This window comes from Giraffa tippelskirchi, chromosome 10, assembly GCF_054371585.1.
Source record: "Giraffa tippelskirchi isolate mGirTip1 chromosome 10, T2T-mGirTip1v1.2.pri, whole genome shotgun sequence".
Classification (NCBI taxonomy): domain Eukaryota; kingdom Metazoa; phylum Chordata; class Mammalia; order Artiodactyla; family Giraffidae; genus Giraffa; species Giraffa tippelskirchi.
Genome location: NC_137284.1, coordinates 148,497,848 through 148,517,691, shown reverse-complemented (window position 1 = coordinate 148,517,691; position 19,844 = coordinate 148,497,848). Strand labels below are relative to the sequence as shown.

Sequence of the window (19,844 nt, the reverse complement as noted above, 5' to 3'; positions counted from 1 at the left end):
CGTCTGGTGGCTCTCCACATGCTTTATGTTTACCAATACCTACTCTCATCAAAATTAGAATTTATAGAATGGTTGCATGTCTCTGACACATGCACCATCAGGAGACGGGGTCTACCACCTTTCACACCAAATCTGGGCTGGCCTCTGACTGATTCAAGCAACAGAGTGTAAGAAAAATGATGCTACATAGGCACCAGGTCTCATCTTGCCTTTAGAGGCTTGGCAGATTTATCTCCATCTCCTGCAGCCCCAAGCTGCTGTGTAAGAAGTTGAGCTACCCTGCTAGAGAGATTACTGAGAGACAAAGACTCTGAGACCACATGGAAATGGGGTGGGGCCCAGTTGAGGTGAACCTCAGAACCAATTTCACCAAGGTGGCAGACATGTGAGTGAAGCCATCGTGGACCCTCCAGAGCCCATCGGCCTACAACTGTACTGGTGTAGCCATCCCAGTCCATACCACATAGAGCAGAAGAACCACCCAGCCAAACTCTTCCCAAATCTCTGACCCATAAAGTTGGGAGATGTTACAAAATGATTGCTGTTACACATTTGGAGTAGTTCGTTTGGCAGGAGTGAATAAATACAGAGACCATGCTGTAAGAAAATAGGGTAACTAAGCAATTTAAGGCTGTTTTTTTTGGTCCAACATGGAGGGAATGTGGACCAGGTAAAAAGCAGGGCTGGTCCTGCTCATAGCTCTTTTCAGAACAGCTCTGAGCAGCAGGGCTTATAGCTCTTCTCAGAACAGCTTTATCACGGACCTGCAGGGAATCCAAAAACACTGGATGCATTCATTCAAAAGAACTAGATCCCAAATCCAAATATAAATACATTTTTAACTATCCAGTTTCTGTATCTCTTCTGCCCTCTGTTGTTATGGATAATAAAGACTTTTCTAAAATGCCAGGAAAACTTGATATCGTGAATAAATGTAGAACCAGAAAGTTTTTATACAAAGGCAATAAGAAGAGTGAGGAAATGTATCCCATTCTCAAATACTGGCAGCAATTTTAGAAGCTGAAAAATACTTAACAAAACACTTCCAAAGCACCTTCTACTTAGTCAAACATTACCTGGACACTTTTATGTTCAACAAGTTTGACAAGTGAGTGAAATTAATCTCAATTCATTAAAGTGCCTTACTTGTAGATAATGTCATAATATGCACTTTAAGTTTGGTTTAGAAAGTTAACCTGACCACTTCTTTCTATCCCATAGTGAGGTCTGACAGCAAAGAACATGCCGTGTCTTCAATTCTTATGATTTAGAATCTCGAGTCCCCTAAATTATACTACAGTGAAGTTCACGGAACATCTATCAGGACCTCAGAGGCACTATTTTAAAATCCTGTTAACTACAGCGTTTTGTAGCATTCCTGGCACTTGTTCACTAGTCATTTGTTAATGAATAAATTTCAGTGTCCACATTGTCTCATGTCACTGATAAGGACTTGACAGTCTGCAAGGGATAGTCTGCAAGAGAAATGTGACTTTGTGACCAAGTGGCAGAATTTTTCAGAAGTACAGCCAAGACCAGAAGTTAATACCCTGGGTTCCCTAACATGCTGCTGCCCAATGGCTACACTATCAGTTCCAGACAACTTAAGTCTATATTCAGGCCTTTGCAGCTCACTGCCCTTCCCAGTACGGTACAATGGCTCTCAATTAATATTGTGTGGACACAGAATAATTCTGAGGTTGGAGACTAATAATGATCTGATATATACTTGCTAATATACTGTAAAACTCGCTCCATTAAACATTTATTGATAAGAAACTGGAATTTGGAAAAAGACATAAGTAATAAGTAGATAATTACCAAGTGTGTTTGTTATCAAATATGACAAAGTTTCTGAATAAGAAATAGGGTGACCACTCAAATATCATCAAAAAGATTACGTTAGTATTATTATTAATCTTATCCACGGGAAACACATAATTGTAAATTGTTCTCAGCTTAACTAAATGGTTACTCAGGGATTGTAGGTTTAGTTCAACCATGTAAATCTCTTTTTATACAACAAATTCCAATCCTGAAAACCAAAGAGTTGAAAATTATACCTACTATTTCTCTCCCAAGCTGGATATCTGGAATTTATGCTAAATATTTCTGCTCCCTGCCATCGATGGGATCTTTCAGCTAAATTCTGGAATGGTGGATAAAAGGCTTCATCAGGGAAGTGGAAAGTGATACGCTCTTTCAGAATGGAGAGGGTAAGCAGAGGGTGTGAGCTAAATTGCTTCAGTCGTGTCCAACTCTTCGCTACCCTGTAACCTGCCTGGCTCCTTTGTCCACAGGATTCTCCAGGCAAGAATATTGGAGTGGGTCGCCCTGCCCTCCAGCTGTCCCTAAAAACCTGCATGGGTGGGATGGTCTAGGTGACATTACACTACACTACAGAGGCACAGAAAAGGGTAATCAGAGTCTTAGGTGACAGAGGAAAGTGTTCGAATGTTACCCAATGCATCGTAATATATGCTGTAGGTACTCCAGTTAGGTAGAAATAGAATGAAAGTAGGATGTTCAGGAGAGCAGCTTCAACCATGCAAGTAATGAAACAGGCAGGAGGGGCAGAAACGGAATTCAGAAGAGACGCTTGCAGCCTACTGAGTAATCCAGGCATGAAGCAACATTTACTTCTGCCTGGGTTACTCAGTATTACTCAGTACTCGAGTATGACAGCAGTGAGAATGGAAATGAAGTGCTTTCCCTAGAAAATATTGTTAAGAAAAATGTTTTAAAATACATGAAATACTGACCAAAAGCACTGAGGGGAAGAGTCAAGCAAAAGTTATGCTGTTCCAGCCTCAGAGACTAGAAGCATAATAGAACTGCCCAGACAAATCTGCAGTTGAGACAGGAAAGCGGATTTGGTGAGAAAGTGGTGAGTTCCAGTGACGTGATTGTGAGACATCCAGGTGAAGACGCCCTGTAACCAGCTGCTAGTCCAGAACTAGAGATCAGGGCTAGAGGTTTAGCTACTAATAACTGAGCCATCTTTCCTTCTGAGACCCATGAAAGGGGCTCTTTGAGCCCATTCTCTCTAAAAAGGCTCCCAAGAGCGCTAGGGGGGTGGTTGACAGATGACTTTATTCTGCACTGGACACAGGATTCCCTCTCTTAACTGGGATAAGAAACAATAGGGTTTACAACAAAGAATCATCTGAAGGGAGATTTATACTGTTAATTCTTCAACCCCAGAGGAGAGAAGGTGAGAGGAATAAGAAAACATTATAGCAATGGCCTCAGCAGTAAAACATTGTGCTCAACCTGGCGTCATGTTCATAATTTCTTCCCACTTCCCTCCCCCATAGAGCCATAATACTTTCCTTCAACAAATACATTTATCTATATGTATACAGATACTTCAATATTAAGTATCTATATAGATATTTATCTATATCTATACACACACATACACATCATTACCCACGGAATCAGCCTTTCAACAACAGCCTGGATCAGCACATAGTACCCAGGATACTTAAAACACACAACAAAATACCTAAGAAATATCTTCTATGAAAAACCCAATCACTGAAAGTGCTTCTAGAGTCTTTCCCTCTGGCTGAGCTGAAGAGGAGCAGGCTAGTGACTGAGTGCCAAGGTCATAGATTAATTCCCTTGGGTATAACACATAGAAGAAAGGCAAAGGTTGTTTACTGAACTACGATCTTGATACCACAGCATTTATTAAAAGGCCTTATAATAAAACTAAAGACCGATTCCCGAGGCAGCCATGGCATGTGAAGTTCACGTGGCCAGCAACAAGATGGGGTGTTGCAGGAGGGCGAGCAGACTGAAGATGCATTAGTCTTCCAGGCGGGCTCTGAGCAAGTAGTTCCTGGCACTCTATCACAGGGGCAGGTAAACGGGTGTGGATCAGCTTTCTGGAAACATCCTGCTTTGGCACAACCTGCCTAGACCACTACTTCCCACGCCTGTTGACAAAGCAGCACAGTGATGGTCCTCTCCAGCAAGCTCCAGTCTGCCTCACAGTCTCTAACACTACGTGCTCTCTGTAGCTTGGCCATACGGGACCACTTGATACGCCGCGTGTGTGCCCCACAGTCCTCTTCTCTCGCTTTCTGTGCGCCGTCTCCTCTCTTCTGAATTCACTTTCCTTTTCTCTCATCTCTGTCAAAAATCCTACTTATTGCTAATTCCAGATCGCCACCTTCTCCTTGGTAATAATCTCTTCTGTTTTGTGATCCACACAGTATTTTATTTACAATATATAAATTTTTGTTTTATAGTCATTATTTATTTACTTCGGTTATCTCCTCCTCCTATTGAATCTATCATCTAAAACACTAAACTTTTTGACATTTGGCCCAAGACTGAAGTGCCTTTTTTTTTCTTTCTCTCTTCTATATTCCTTTTCCTTTATTTCTACATCTTTTACTCTCTTTTCTTAATTTCCGACTATATGATTTTGTTCAGCCCTCAGTGGCTTCTCCTAGATGCTATGTGTCACATAAAAAAACAAACTCCTCTACCCCAAATCCAAGGTCTCCCAAAATCTGAATCTACCTTTTCTGCTCAGATTCATTTCTTCCTACTCCAAGCAGGCATGTCTCTTCACTAATCCAAGAGTGAGTTACACTCATTTTGCTCAGGGTAAAACCCCAGATGAAGGGTGCAAGAGTCTTGGTGAGATGAACTGCTCTAATTGGGATTCCTTCTGATTTTGGCAGGCAGGAAGAGAAGGGGGCAACAGAGGACCAGATGGCTGGATGGTATCACTGACTCAACGGACATGAGTTTGAGCAAACTCCAGGAGACAGTGAAGAAAGGACAGGGGAGCCTGGTGTGCTGCACTCCATGGGATCGCAAAGAGTTGGACATGACTTAGCAACTCAACAATAAAAACAACCATGTTGGAACTCTCTCTTGCCTTCAACATGGCCTCTGAGCTTCCTGACTAGTTCTGTCAAATCACCCTTCTCCCAACTACAGTAATTTGAACAGAGACACATGTGCACACATGCAGAATGCCATGTGAAGACAGAGGCAGAGAATGGAGTGATGTAGCATCAAGCCAAGGAACACCAAGAATTGTGGCATCACCAGAAGCTTGGACAAATGCATGGAACAGATTCTTCCTCAGAGCTCTCAAAAGGAACCAACCCTAGACGTCCCTGGTGGTCCAGTAGTTAAGAATCTGCCTGCCAGTGCAGGGGACACAGGTTCAATCCCAGGTCCAGGAAGATCCCACATGCCACAGGGCAACTAAGCCTGTATGGCACAGCTAGTGGAGCCCACGCCCTAGAGCTCATGCTCTGCAACAAGAGAAGCCACCACAATGAGAAGCCCATGCTGCAACTAGAGAATAGCCCCACCTCCTGCCACAACCAGAGAAAGCCCGAACATAGCAGCAAAGACCCAGAGCAGCCAAAAATAAATAATTTTTTTAAAAAAGAAACCAACCCTAACAACATCTTGATTTTGGACTTCTAGCCTCCAGATGTATGAGAGAAAAACATAGAAATACAATACCTTTTGGTATTAGGACCTTTAGACAAACTAAAATAGTATCTCTCAAGAACATCACAGATTTTTCCAGCCCACAAACAATAGGACAGCACAGAGGTAAATGTGAGGGTGCCACATGCCCAAGACTCACAGGGAGCAAGCATCCTCTCTGTGCCTGATACAAACCTGCCATTGCATGTCAGTGGACTTTACTCAGAAGCCTGCATTTTGTGTTTATTCACTCCCAATGTGAAATGTGACGATATGGTGTGTGCGATGCACTTTATAATCCTAATATCCTGCTGGATTTCAGCTGATGATCAAGAAACATTGCCTTACAGTAATGCCCAGATGTCTGTACTATCTTTAATCCTGGTATTTATTACCTCTTCCTTCAAAACTTGGCTCCGGAAAGTGAAAGTTGCTCAGTCCTGTCCGACTCTTTGCAACCCCATGGACTATACAGACCATGGAATTCTCCAGGTCAGGATACTGGAGTGGGTAGCCATTCCTTTCTCCAGGGGATCTTCCCAACCCAGGGATCGAACCCAGGTGTCCCTCATTGCAGGTGGATTCTTTACAAGCTAAGCCACAAAGGAAGGCTCTGGAAACTTGGTCCTTATTTGAAATACTGTTTTGTGCCTGTGGTTGGCTTTTTATTGTATCCTAGATAACCTATTGGGAATGTGTAAGGAAAAAAGAGAGACAGACAGAGGAGAGAAGAAAGAGTCAGAGAGAACTAGTAACCAAGCAATGTTATCAGATAAAAGACAAATACACTTTTAATATGAGTAAATCCCAAGTCTTACTCAGAACATATACTAAAACAAAATTCATTGTTTATCTGAAATTTTTAACTGGGTTAATTTTTATAGGGTTAATTTTTAACCCTATACTTTTATGTGCTGAATCTAGCAACCCAAGGGAATTTTCTAGTTCTTTTCCTAAAGCTGCACTGTCATATAAGCATGAATACAGGATTACTTTTTCTGAATCAGCAATAATTGCAATGCAAACAATAATTCTAGGGGCTACAAACAAACAAACAAAATACCCTTTATCCAATCACATAAACTCTTAAATGAAAACCAGATCCATAACTCAAACCTTTGTTGGTGATTGGTCAGGGATGCAGTTTATCCGTTCTGAGTCATTTACCACTGGGCACTCAGCAGAGCCAGGGGTGGTACTTGTCCCAGGATCTGGGGTAACTGTTGTCCCAGGATCTAGGATTATCCCAAAAACAAACGTAAGAGAGAATATCAGACAGAATTAACATCACAGGTATTTGATAGCCCCATAGCTCTCAACATCCAATTATATGGATGTCACTACTGACTGGGCTTCACTCTGTGACTTTGAAGTGTACATATTCACTTTATAAAGCTTCATTTTGTTCTTGCTGACTGCATTTAACCCTATATATACCTGTACCTGGAGAAGAGCAAGACAACACACTCCGGTATTCTTGCCTGGGAAATCCCATGGACAGAGAAGCCTGGTGGGCTACAGTCCATAGGGTTGCAAAGAGTCAGACACAACTGAAGCAACTTAGCATGCATGAATACCTGCACCATCTCCTTCTACCAGCAAGTCCTCCCCTGAGTGCATACAAGAGCAAGGAGTTGGATTCCACCATTAGATTGGAAGCTCATCAAAGATTTCTTTAGGGCTCTCTACAATAAGCTCATAACAATAATAGGACAAAACAATGAGGCTTTTAATAAGCTTTCTTTTCACTAGGGTTTCCAATTCAAAGTGGTAGATTGGGATTTCCCTGGTGGTCCAGTGGTTTAAAGACTTCATTTTCCAATGCAGGGAGTACAGGTTTGATCTCTGATTGAGGAGCTAAGATCCCACCCACATGCCTTGAGGTCAAAAACCAAACATAAAACAGAAGCAATATTGCAACAAATTCAATAAAGACTAAAAATGGCCCATATCAAAAGCAAACAAACAAACAAAAAACTTTCAAAAAAAATCAAACAAAATACCCCAAAAGTGGTGGATTAAAAGAACTTCTTATTTGTGCCAGTTTCTACACGCAGGTTTTAGTTTCATCTTCAGAATCAGAGAATTTTAAGAATTTAACAACCTTTGAGATTATTTAATCTAATTTCCCACAAAAGTAGAAATGGCATGGCTAAGAATAAGGGAAGGAGGGAAAAGTTTTTCCTCTGGCTACATACTGGCCCTCGTTGCCTGCCCCAACTAAGAAGCTGCTCTTAGATGAAGCCCAGATACAAAATCATGGATAACTCAGCACAATCTAGCCCTGATTTGAAAATAATACAGTTCAATAAACTTTTAATAAACAACTCTACTAGCTGTAGAGAACAAACTTCGGCCTAGTATACTTTACTTGATTATATACTTATTTGACAATGTTTCATATCAGTTCAGTCACTCAGTCATGTCAAACTCTTTGCGACCCCAGGGACTGCAGCACACCAGGCTTCCCTGTCCATCACCAGCTCCCGAAGCTTGCTCAAACTCCGAGTCAGTGATGCCATCCAACCATCTTAGCCTCTGTTGTCCCCTTCTCCTCCTGCCTTCAATCTTTCCCAGCATCAGGGTCTTTTCCAATAAGTCAGTTCTTTGCATCAGGTGGCCAAAGTATTGGAGTTTCACATAAGGATATTATTAATTATTATTGTGAAAAAATACAATTATTCAATGAAATTTGGCCAATATATTTCAAGCGCCAGTTATGGAATCCTGTGCTATGCTAAATTGGGGAATAAAAGTGTCAGAGTTAAGCCTACAATGTATACCTATTGTGCTGTAACATAATTTTGCCAACAAATATACATTTAGTCAAAGGTATGGTTTTTCCAGTAGTCATGTATGGATGTGACAGCTGGACCACAAAAATGGTGAATGCTGAAGAATTGATGCTTTTGAACTGTGGTGTTGGAGAAGACTCTTGAGAGTCCCTTGGACCGCAAGGAGATCCAACCAGTCAATTCTAAAGGAAATCAGTCCTGAATATTCATTGGAAGGACTGATGCTGAAGCTGAAACTCCAATACTTTGGCCACCTGGGGCGAAGAACTGACTTATTGGAAAAGACCCTGATGCTGGGAAAGATTGAAAGCGGGAGGAGAAGGGGACAACAGAGGTTGAGATGGTTGGATGGTATCACCGACTCGATGGACATGAGTTTGAGCAAGCTCTGGGAGTTGGTGATGGACAGGGAAGCCTGGCGTGCCGCAGTCCATGGAGTCGCAAGGAGTCAGACACAACTGAGCAACTGAACTGAACTGAACTGTGCTGTCACAGTTTGAGTCAGGTGGTCCCCAACACACACGTACACCACACATACAGGCTCACTCCAGTGAACACGAAAGCATTACTTCCTTGCCATTTATGAGGTTTCTGCTTTGAAAAGAGCAACATATGGAGGGATAACTGCAGACTTCCTTATTACCTTGTGATTCCAGGGACTCTCTGGCTGAAAGCACGAAGATAGGAATAGTGACGATAAACACCACAAGCAGAAGAACACTGAGCATAAGCTCCAAAGTAGTGAACTTTTTCAGCTTCTTTCTTGCCATCTACAAAGAAAGAGAAAACAATTTTAGATTTGAGTTTTCTTTCACGTATAGTCAGCGAAGTTTTTTTAATGGAAAATCTCAAATGTATATACAAGAGGGATGAGTAAAATAACAAAAGGCCCAGGTACCCATCAACTATTAATAGATTAAAAAATTATCAATTGGCTAATCTCACTCTAAAGTAAGTGTTAGTCACTCAGTCCTGTCTGACTCTCTGCGACCCCATGGACGTAGCCCGCCAGGCTCCTCTGTCCATGGGATTCTTCAGGCAAGAATACTGGAGTGGGTTGCCATTTCATTCTTTAGGGAAACCTTCCTGGCCCAGGGATCAAACCTGAGTCTCTTGCATTGGCAGGCAGATTCTTTACCGCTGAGCCACCAGGGAAATCCAGTACTATTCTAAACACTATTTCCCACTTAAAGGAAACATCTCTAAGGACTCCTTAGAAATGTTTCATTTGAGACTGGGGCAGGAAATGTATAAAAGGAGCTTAGGTTATCATGTTAAACCAGCAAGCAGGGAGCTACCAAAGGGTACCAGGAACCAACTTGAAGAGACTCTCACTGGGTAAAGTGGGACAATATGAGCATTAATAATAATAATGCCATCAATGGACTAATACGGATGAAATGTATTTAAATCTATGAGTTCATAAAGATTTTGGACTAAAACATCTCATTGATCCCCTTTGGAGAATTCTAGGAGAAAAACTCCTAAGTTTGAAAACCAGTAAATAAAAAGTCAAATGTTTATCCTACCTTTCCTCTACAAACTGTTCCTTTATGAACCAAATGATGGGCGAGGGGAGATTTCTTGCTATAGGAACATTTCATTTAATAAGTAAAAGAATGATTAAGTTACAGTCTCACTGCATCACAACTCCTAATGAAATAGCGGAGTGAAGAAATGCTCCCTGATGGCTATGCACAGTTAAAGCAAAAGAAGAATCTGCTAGATTTTATGTATGTCCTGGTGGAAGATGCTGTTCCCATCTATGCACCATTCATGCTACAGAAAACAAATCTGTATCTGTCAAAACTCCAGGTCTAATAATTTACAGGAAATACAAGGATGGAGAGACATGTTGGGCTACATGGAGATGCAATCAACAGAGTTAAGTATTCCAAACCCACAGGAATTGTGAGATAATAAATGTTTATTCCTTCAAGCTGTTAAATATGGGGCAATTTGTTATGCAACAATAGATAATTAATATACATGAGTAAATATGACTTTTGAAAAAATATCATTTATATTTTTTAAAAATCTGTTTGCCTCTCATCAAAAAGTCCTTTTGTATTATATATTTAAATATGGCTACCTGCTCTATGGAACAAAGATAATGAGCTTCTAGCTATAGGAGAGACATATTTCCTTAAGCCTTAAAGGAAAAAAAATCCCTCATCAGCATCATCTGGTTGACCTTACTTCCCAAATTATAAGGATCTCAGTGGTGAAACCTTACCATGTCCTAAATTGGAAATACGATTCAGAAAAAATTAAGATCAAGAAAAATGACAAGCATGTATACTTATGGCTGATCCACGTTGCTGTTCAGCAGAAACCAACTCAATTGTAAAGCAATTATCCTCCAACTAAAAATAAACTTTTAAAAAAATTAAAAAAAGAAAAGAAAAATGACAGGAGGCAAATATAATAAGGAAGCAATTTAAATAGATTTAACTGCTTTTAAGAGAAAAATTGTTAAAAAAAATTACTTAGCAGACTGTCGTCAATCTTTGGATATTCTATTTCATGTGACAAGCATAAACTGTGCAATTACAATGATGAAAGTCACTACCAACAATTGAGGAACGTGCTAAGAAGATTATATAATGTGTTGCACGTGATCTTCCTAACAACCCTCAGTGAGTTATTGCTACCATCTTCACTTTCAGATGAGGAAATTGAGCTTCAGCAAGGTCATATAACCTGCCTGATTTCACACAGATGATAAGAGGCAAAGTCACAATTTAAATACCAGCCCTTTGGACCTCACAGCCAGAACTTGTAACCACTACTCTGTTATTCCATGCCATTATGCCCACGGTGCACTCCAAAGAAAGCTTGTGGTGAGATTATGTTTTTATCAGATAGTATCTGGGTCATTAACCAAGTGCTTAGAACGTGTGTGGCACGGGGTGATGTGCATAACATGCATTATTTCGTTTTGTCCTCACAACTATCCTCTAAGCTGAGACTGTACGATAGGTTAGACTTTGATAAGTGCTCTGGAGAAAAATAAAGCTTGGGTGTGGGGAGGATGAGGAATGGGGGAGAAGGGGGTGACGGTTGCAATTTTAATTAGGGAAAGTCTCATAGAAAAGCGGAAAGTTACTGCTATACATAAATCATGTGGACTCCGTAGTCATTTTTTCCCTCTTGAATTAAAATGGTTATATGAATAATTGCCACAGCTGATTCTCCTCGTACTGCTCTAATCATTTAGGCAAAGTAGATAGATAAGTCAGGTGGGGCCCAAACTTGAGATGGCTATCTGAATTCACTCGAAAAACTAGATAATCAATTTTCATTTTTTTATGTATAGCCGGTAGCTGATCGGCATATGGCAATTTACGTCTTTAAAAAATTCTTTGATAACACAAGGCAAGAGCTCTTGTGGAAAAGAGAGGGTTCGTATTACAGAGACTGAGAATAACTTGCAAAGAGGACCCCAGTGAGTCATGGCTATTCCTCAAAACTCCTGGGCAAAATTTATTGGCTCGATACATTGTCATCTGGATATTTAGAGAATGGGAAGTAAAAAGGGAGCTAACGGTCTTTTTCTCCCAAGTCTTGTCACATCCAAAGTGCGAAGATCTAAAGCTTGACCTAACTCCACTGTGTGACCTTGGAAAAACTGCTGAACCCCTCTGGGCCTCATTTTCCTCCTCTGAACCCCAAATGGATCATCTCTAGAAGACAGCTATGACCCTATCATCACCCCAGCAGCAGGGTGTGCAAAGGCCTATTTTCTCCTTCACATTTGGCTGTTTTGGAAATTTTCAGATGGAAAATCTCTTCTTCTAAAGCCATCTAGCCCTTAGTATTCCATGCTCAGGGAGCAGTTTACATATAAAGTAATGGTATTAACCTATCAAACTTCATTTGTAAGGGTTTCCTGATGCTAAAAATCATTGGCGTCTGTGGAAGTGTGAGTGAAACAGTGACGTGTTATGCTCATTTGGGGGTACAGAGCAGAAGGCCCCCCCGCATCATTTGGTCCTTCCCAGCACAGCAAAACAAAGACCCGTCTCTCTTCCTCCTGCCTGCCCACCATGCATACACGCTGCCCCACACCGTGCTAAAGAGCAGTAGACAGTTTAGAGGTTCAGAGCACCCCTTCCATGCAGGAAAGCCACCATTCAGACCCTCTATTGGAAACCCGTGGAAGCCTTTTCTAGTGAGACCCATGGGATTGATCGTGGTCTCCCTTCTGTTTCCCCAATTGCAACTCTTCCTTCTCACCTCCATGGCTTATCGCAAAAGGAATGCCCACTGTGTTCAGCTAGACTCTCAACAACCAGTGAAGACAGGACTCTCTCTTACTTCATTTTGTCAGAGAGGGGTCAGCAACGATCCATCACCTAAGCATGCATTTCGACACGCAACGGTCAGTCCAGACGTCGAGTCTTTCCCTTCATTTCCTTCTTCCAGATCCCAAAGGAAATCTCTCACACTCCCCATGACATACCAAAGCAGGTACACACCCTGTGTGTACTTCACACACACACACACACACACCGTTAGACTCTTCCCTATAACAATTCTTTATTTGATCAGTAAAGGCACCAAACTCACAGGGATAGAAACAGATTTCTCAAGTTGCTGACTGTAATGGATTCTCGAAACACCACTTCTCAATCACAGCTCCATGTCCTTTAAGAAGGAACATCCCAAATTGCCCGCATCTAACTCCCAAATTCTAGCTCCTTCCCCTCACTTCCCCCACCTCATCTCAAGAATCAGAATTCACCTTGAATATTAAATCAATCATCACCACACACACACACACACACACACACACACACACGTGCATCTCAAGGAAAAAAGAGTTGAATTTTGTTTAATATGTTTGTATAATTTTGTGCTTTGTTATTGATGCTTATCTTTGTGTTTAACGAGTTAACAAGGGCATCTGATTGAAGGAGAGGAGCACAAGTCCACACACGCTTGTACACGCACATCTGTAGCCATCAGTGAGCACACGGTTTAGGAACATACCTCATCACCCCGAGGCTGCGTCCTCTCCCTGAAGGATGGGCTGGTAATCCCGGCAGAGCACAGTCCAGAGAAAGCAGCCACAGCCCTGGTAACCGGTTAGTGTGCTGCTGTTAATGGAGTTCAAATGCAAATCACCGCCCAGCTCTTTCTCAGGCTCAGATTTGCTGGTTAATTAGTAATCAAGGTCTTCCTCTGAGGCGAACATCCCTAGGACGTTGGGGCAAGAAGCGACCACCCCAAACCCTGGAACACAGAATGTCTCTGCAGCAGTGACGCTCCATGAGCTTGGTAGCAGAGCAAGACCGACTCAAAGTGTAGATGACAAAGAGCAACAACAAAATGATCCGGGAGCCCAGAGAGCTCCATCTCTCCCAGAGCCCAATCTCATTCGCTGATCAGTGTTTGAAGGAAATGGTTCTGAAAATGTTTACAAAATAGTTCTCTTCCTTTCCTACCTCTTTTTAAAGCTGTGTGTGTGCGTGCGCGTGCGTGTGTGTGTGGGCTAAAAAGACACTTTGGCCGTCTTATGCTTCCTCTGGACTTCTCTTAGGATTACATTTTTTAAATGCATGAGACCAAATACAGAAGTACAAAATAAGGATACAAAAGAAACCAATTTCATTGAGTTACAGTTACTAAAATACTTCTTAAATTGCAGTATAATAATGTATGTGCTTTTTTACTTCAGTCACTCAGTCGTGTCCAACTCTGCCACCCCACAGACTGCAACACACCATGCTTCCCTGTCCATCATCAACTCCTGGAGTCCACTCAAACCCATGTGCATTGAGTCGGTGATGCCATCCAACCATCTCATCCTCTGTTGTCCCCTTCTCCTCCTGCCTTCAATCTTTCCCAGCAGCAAGGTCTTTTCCAATGAGTCAGTTCTTCGCATCAGGTGGCCAAAGTATTGCAGTTTCAGCTTCAGCATCAGTCCTTCCAATGAATATTCAGGACTGATTTCCTTTAGGATGGACTGGTTGGATCTCCTTGCAGTCCAAGGGACTCTCAAGAGTCTTCTCCAACACTGGAGTTCAAGAGCATCAATTTTTCAGCGCTCTGCTTTCTTTGTAGTCCAACTCTCACATCCATACATGACTACTGGAAAAACCATAGCTCTGAGTAGACAGACCTTTGTTGGTAAAATAACGTCTCTGCTTTTTAATATGCTGTCTAGGTTGGTCACAGCTTTTCTTCCAAGAAGCAAGCGTCTTTTAATTTCATGGCTGCAGTTACTATTTGCAGTGATTTTGGACCCTAAAAAAAATAAAATCTCTTACTGTTTCCCCATCTATTTGCCAGGAAGTGATGGGACCAGATGCCATGATCTTAGTTTTCTGAATGTTGAGTTTTAAGCCAACTTTTTCACTCTCCTCTTTCACTCTTATCAAGAGTCTCTTTAGTGCTTCTTTGCTCTCTGCCATAAGGGTGCTGTCATCTGCATATCTGAGGTTATTGATATTTCTCCCGGCAAAATTGATTCTAGCTTGTGCTTCATCCAGCCCGGCATTTTGCATGATGTACTCTGCATATAAGTTAATAAGCAGGGTGACAATATACAGCCTTGACGTACTCCTTCCCCGTTTGGAACCAGTCTGTTGTTTCATGTCCAGTTCTAACTGTTGCTTCTTGACCTGCATACAGATTTCTCAGGAGACAGGTCGGGTGGTCTGGCATCCCCATCTCTTTAAGAGTTTTCCACAGTTTGTTGTGATCCACACAGTCAAAGTGCTTCTTTAAGGATATATTAACTAACAAACCTAGCAGCTACTGCAGTTTCAAAACAGTGTAGACAATAGTTTGAGATTATCTTCAACATATGATATAAAAGTAACCATGACCTCTCTTGGAACCAAAGTCTTCGATACTGCTCACACAACTGTGATTCGTGGCTTGACTTTATACTTTGACAGATTAAATGTCAGTATTTCAGCAAAGAAAAAAGCATAAATATTTTCCCCTTACAATTCACCTACTTTCTGAACTAAATGCAAGAACCCCAGGTTAAGAACTCTATTGCTAGACAGACCCTCCCTCAAAGCGGGACAGATAAGATATGTTATTTTGTCATCTACACTTTGAGTCAGTCTTGCTCTGTTACCAAGCTCATAAATAGGCAGATTAGGGTTGACATATACACACTACCATATGTGAAATTGGTAACTAATAAGGACCTACTGTATAGCAGAGGGAACTCTACTCAATACTCTATAATGACTTATATGGGAATAGAATCTAAAAAAGAATGGGTATATGTATATGTATAACTGATTCACTTTGTTGTACAGCAGAAACACAACAGTGTAAATCAACTATACTACAATAAAGTGAAGTGAAAGTATCAGTCACTCAGTCGTGTCCAATTCTTTGTGACCCCATGGACTGTAGCCTGTGAGGCTCTTGTGTCCATGTAATTTTCCAAGCAAGAATACTGGAGTGGGTAGCCAAAGGGGATCTTCTTGACCTAGGGATCAAACTCAGATCTCCTGTATTTCAGGTGGATTCTTTACTGTCTGAGCCATCAGGGAAGCCCCAGTGATGCCAATGATCCATGAACCCGTTATTGCCAGTCCCAAGGAAATAAGTATCAAAACTGAGGATAGGTATTTACAAACTTTTATTGCCACTTGTCAGAGAAATTTCTGTTTCCTAAACCTAATAATAAAAAATGGAGCTTGTGTTTGTTTTATATATATATATATATACGGTTTTTAATTTAATTCTTCTGGCCATTTATTTTTATTTCAAATTTATAAAAGTCTCAATCTGTGACCTAATGGAAAAATTTTTTAACTTTTTTTTTTTTAATGACAGATCATATTAAAAACTCAGCTCAACTATGGTTAATGCCTGGTCATTTGCTTTTCCAGATAAGAGAAAATTCAGGAAAAATTCAGGCCAAGGGACCTAAATTTATAAACTGTATATCACCTAGAAAAATTAGACAAAAGTCAATGTCTATTATCATTATTTCATTGTGGACACAGACTATTAAAAATGGAATGAATTTATCATTTTGAAAAGTTTACTCTCTTGTCATTTTTCTCATTTCATCAACCAGTGGAAATGATGGGAACCAGTAAAACCTGCAGACCAGGTACCGGAAATCCCCCATCTAGGCTGTTTGTTTGGTACCACAAAGTTAAAGAATTTAGAACTAGAAGAGGAAGGAAAGGAAAACTACGGTGCCTGGAGGCCTGCTGGGTACTGCGGTCTTTTGTTGACATTATCTCATCAGTATTCACAAGGACCCAAGAACAGCGAGGGTCTGAACTGCCAGATGGATGCTTGTTAACTCTGCATCAGAGCCCATGTGGTCTGTTTAGTATTAACCCTAAAGCACGTTAGAGATCATCACACAGAGCTCCCTCATTTTACAAGCGAGGAGACTGATCTGAATTCAAAGCCCAGGTCTGTTTACTGGCTGGGGAAATACAGCCAAGTAAGTCTCAGTTTTCTTAACTTAAATGAAGATAAAAGTGGCACTAGTGGCAAAGAATCTGCCTGCCAGTGCAGGAGACGTAAGAGATGAGGGTTCAGTCCTGGGGTGGGGAAGATCCCCTGGAGGAGGAAATGGCAACCCACTCTGGTCATTCTTGCCTGGAAAATTCCACGGACAGAGAAGCCTGGCAGGTCCATGGGGTCACAAATAGTCAGACACACTGAGAATGCACACACCCACACCCAGTCAAATTATAAAGATTAAACACTATAACACAAGTAAAAGACTTGGTGTTACATAATCAACGGTGTCAGGTACAATTATTATGATTACTGTGCATCTGTCACAGCTGTGACTAGAGCCCAGACCCTGGACTCCCAACCGCAGGTGCCTTAAATATGCCAATATCTCCTTCCCTCCTAAATCAAGATTTTTTTCAATTTATTTATTTTAATTGGGGGCTAATTACTTTACAATATTGTAGTGGTTTTGCCATACATTGACATGAATCAGCCACGGGTGTACATGTGTTCCCCATCCTGAACCCCCCTCCCACCTCCCTCCCCACCCCATCCCTCAGGGTCATCCCAGTGCACCAGCCCCGAGCACCCTGTCTCGTGCATCGAACCTGGACTGGTGATCTGTTTCACATATGGAAACATACATGTTTCAATGCTATTCTCTCAAATCATCCCACCCTCGCCTTCTCCCACAGAATCCAAAAATCTGTTCTTTACATCTGTGTCTCTTTTGCTGTCTCGCATTTGGGTCATCGTTACCATCTTTCTAAATTCCACATATATGCATTAATATACTGTATTGGTGTTTTTCTTCCTGACTTACTTCACTCTGTATAATAGGCTCCAGTTTCAGGATTTTGATTGAAGTTGTTCAGTTGCTAAGTTGTGTCCAATTCTTTGTGACCACATGGACTACAGCACACCAGGCTTCCCTGTCCTTCACCGTCCCTCAAAGTTTGTGCAAACTCATGTTTATTGAGTTGGTAATTCTACCCAACCATCTCATCCTCTGTTGCCCCCTTCTCCTGCCCTCAATCTTTCCCAGCATTAGGGTCTTTTCCAATGAGTCAGCTCTAGGCATCAGGTGGCCGAAGTATTGGAGCTTCAGCTTTAGTCCTTGCAATGAATATTCAGGGTTGATTTCCTTTAGGATTGACTGGTTTGATCTCTTTGCTATCTAAGGGTCTCTCAAGAGTCTTCAGCACCTCAATTTGAAAGCATGAATTCTTCAGTTCTCAGCCTTCTTTATGGTCCAACCCTTACATCCGTACATGACTACTGGAAAAATCATGGTTTGACTACATGGACCTTTGTCCACAAAGTGATCTCTCTGCTTTTTAATACACCGTTTAGGTTTGTCATAGCTTTCCTTCCAAAGAGCAAGCATCTTTTAATTTTACGGCTGCAATCACACGTAGTTATTGTATGTGTGTTATAACTGAGGATCTATCAGAAGAGCAATGACAGCAACATTTTTGGAACACTTATTACAACTCATACATTACATTAAATGATTGACAGGCAAGATTTCAATTTCTCCTCATAACTTCACTATGAGGCAGTGACTGTTGTCACCTGTTTTATTTTATCTTTCTTTTTTTTTGGTCAAGCCACACAGTATACGGGATCTTAGTTCCCCAACCAGGAATCGAGCCCACGCCCCCTGCAGTGGAAGCACCGACTCTTAACCACTGAACCACCTGGGAAGGGCTGATTACCCCAGTTTTAAAGTGGGGAAACCTGAGGCACAAAGAGCAACTGCCCACAGGTTGTGTAACTAAGAGGAAGTCAAATCAGTTTGCAGACGCAGGCAGTCTCATCAAGCCTGCACTGGAATATGAATGTGAATGAGGCCTCCATAACCTCACAGCCAGGAACAGGTAAGAAGTTAAATGGCTCTGCTACAAAGGACAAGCGAGCACTGAAAAATGCCACTGGGGAAAGAACAACCCCAACCGGGAGGGACAGGAAAGAAACCAAAGGACAAGATAGATGGGAGTGGGAAGGGAAGGAGAGATTGAAAGAGACTGGGGGCTAAGGAATCAATAAGGCTCAGAGGTTAGAAGAATGAGACCTGCTTTAGAAACTTTAGCAAAAAGACAGGGGAAGACAGTTGTGGGAAAGTCAGGGACAATATTGTAAAAGTACACTAGAGCCACCGCATCACGGAGGTTCTGTCAGCAAGAAGACTCCCACCAGCAACAGGGACCCACCGCAGACAAGACACTGCCCAGGCTGCCGTTAACATGAAACAGATTTCTGAGCCTAGGATTTCTCTGCCTAGGATTCAATGTGCAGCATTATCTGTCTCTGTGAGTCTTTACTGAGAATGTTGCTTCTTCCCACACCTCCAAACAGAACAAGTCATATTCACAGGGAACGCTGGGACCTGTGTAAACTGCATGTCCATTGGAGTGGCCCAAAAGTATGGAACTCTGCTACCATGAGATCCTCCATGGGCATTCCCTGAAAACCAAAGAGCCGGTGGATCACAGTCAGTCTTGAGCAAGAAGACCCATCTCCCCCTTTGCAACCTTTTCCAAACTTTATACTCCAAACAAAATAGGCATGGTCTGTTCCTCATGATGAATCTCAAACCTCTCTCTCTTTAAGGCCCTCTTTGTCATTTTGACTCCACTAATCCAGTATATTTTCACTAGGCACCAGTCAACTTAGCTTATGGCTGCTTCTGCATCATTGCCTGAGGGCAGCCCTCCTCCAGGGCTGGGTCGACACCCTCTTGTCCTCTGTCTTCTGCGAAAACCCCTCTCCTCTTGCAAAGCTAAGCTTAAAATCTACTTGGTCTGAAATTTTCTCTAAATGCTCAATTAACATTGTTGGTTCCCCTTTTCTGAACAGCTAATGTCACAGTACGTTCAAAACTGGTATTCTGTTTTATAGGTGAGCATACCCCAAAATGCTCAGAGAACAGCTAGCCTCCCATCAAGTCCCTGCTGGTTGAGGTCCCTCAGAGTCTCCATCAAAGCCCGACCCAAGCAAGGAGCCTGTAATGACCTCTGAGCAGAGAAGGGACCAATGTGTGTTTTCCCTTCTCCAAGCATTGAACATGACAATGGAGTCTCCCCTCTCAGGATAAAATCCTTATAAAAACTAAGATACTCA

General features: G+C 41.8%; 1 protein-coding gene across 1 annotated transcript in view; it reads right to left on the bottom strand.

Moving 5' to 3' along the window:
• The window catches only part of LOC145523659 (maltase-glucoamylase-like), a 340,029-nt gene that overhangs the window by 170,292 nt on the left and 149,893 nt on the right, over positions 1 to 19,844 (bottom strand). The window contains exons 3-4 of the mRNA XM_081534360.1: positions 8,908 to 9,034; positions 6,586 to 6,704 (exon numbers count right to left, since the gene is read on the bottom strand). Of these exons, the coding sequence (XP_081390486.1) occupies positions 6,586 to 6,704; positions 8,908 to 9,034 (246 nt within the window). The remainder of the gene's footprint in view (positions 1 to 6,585; positions 6,705 to 8,907; positions 9,035 to 19,844) is intronic.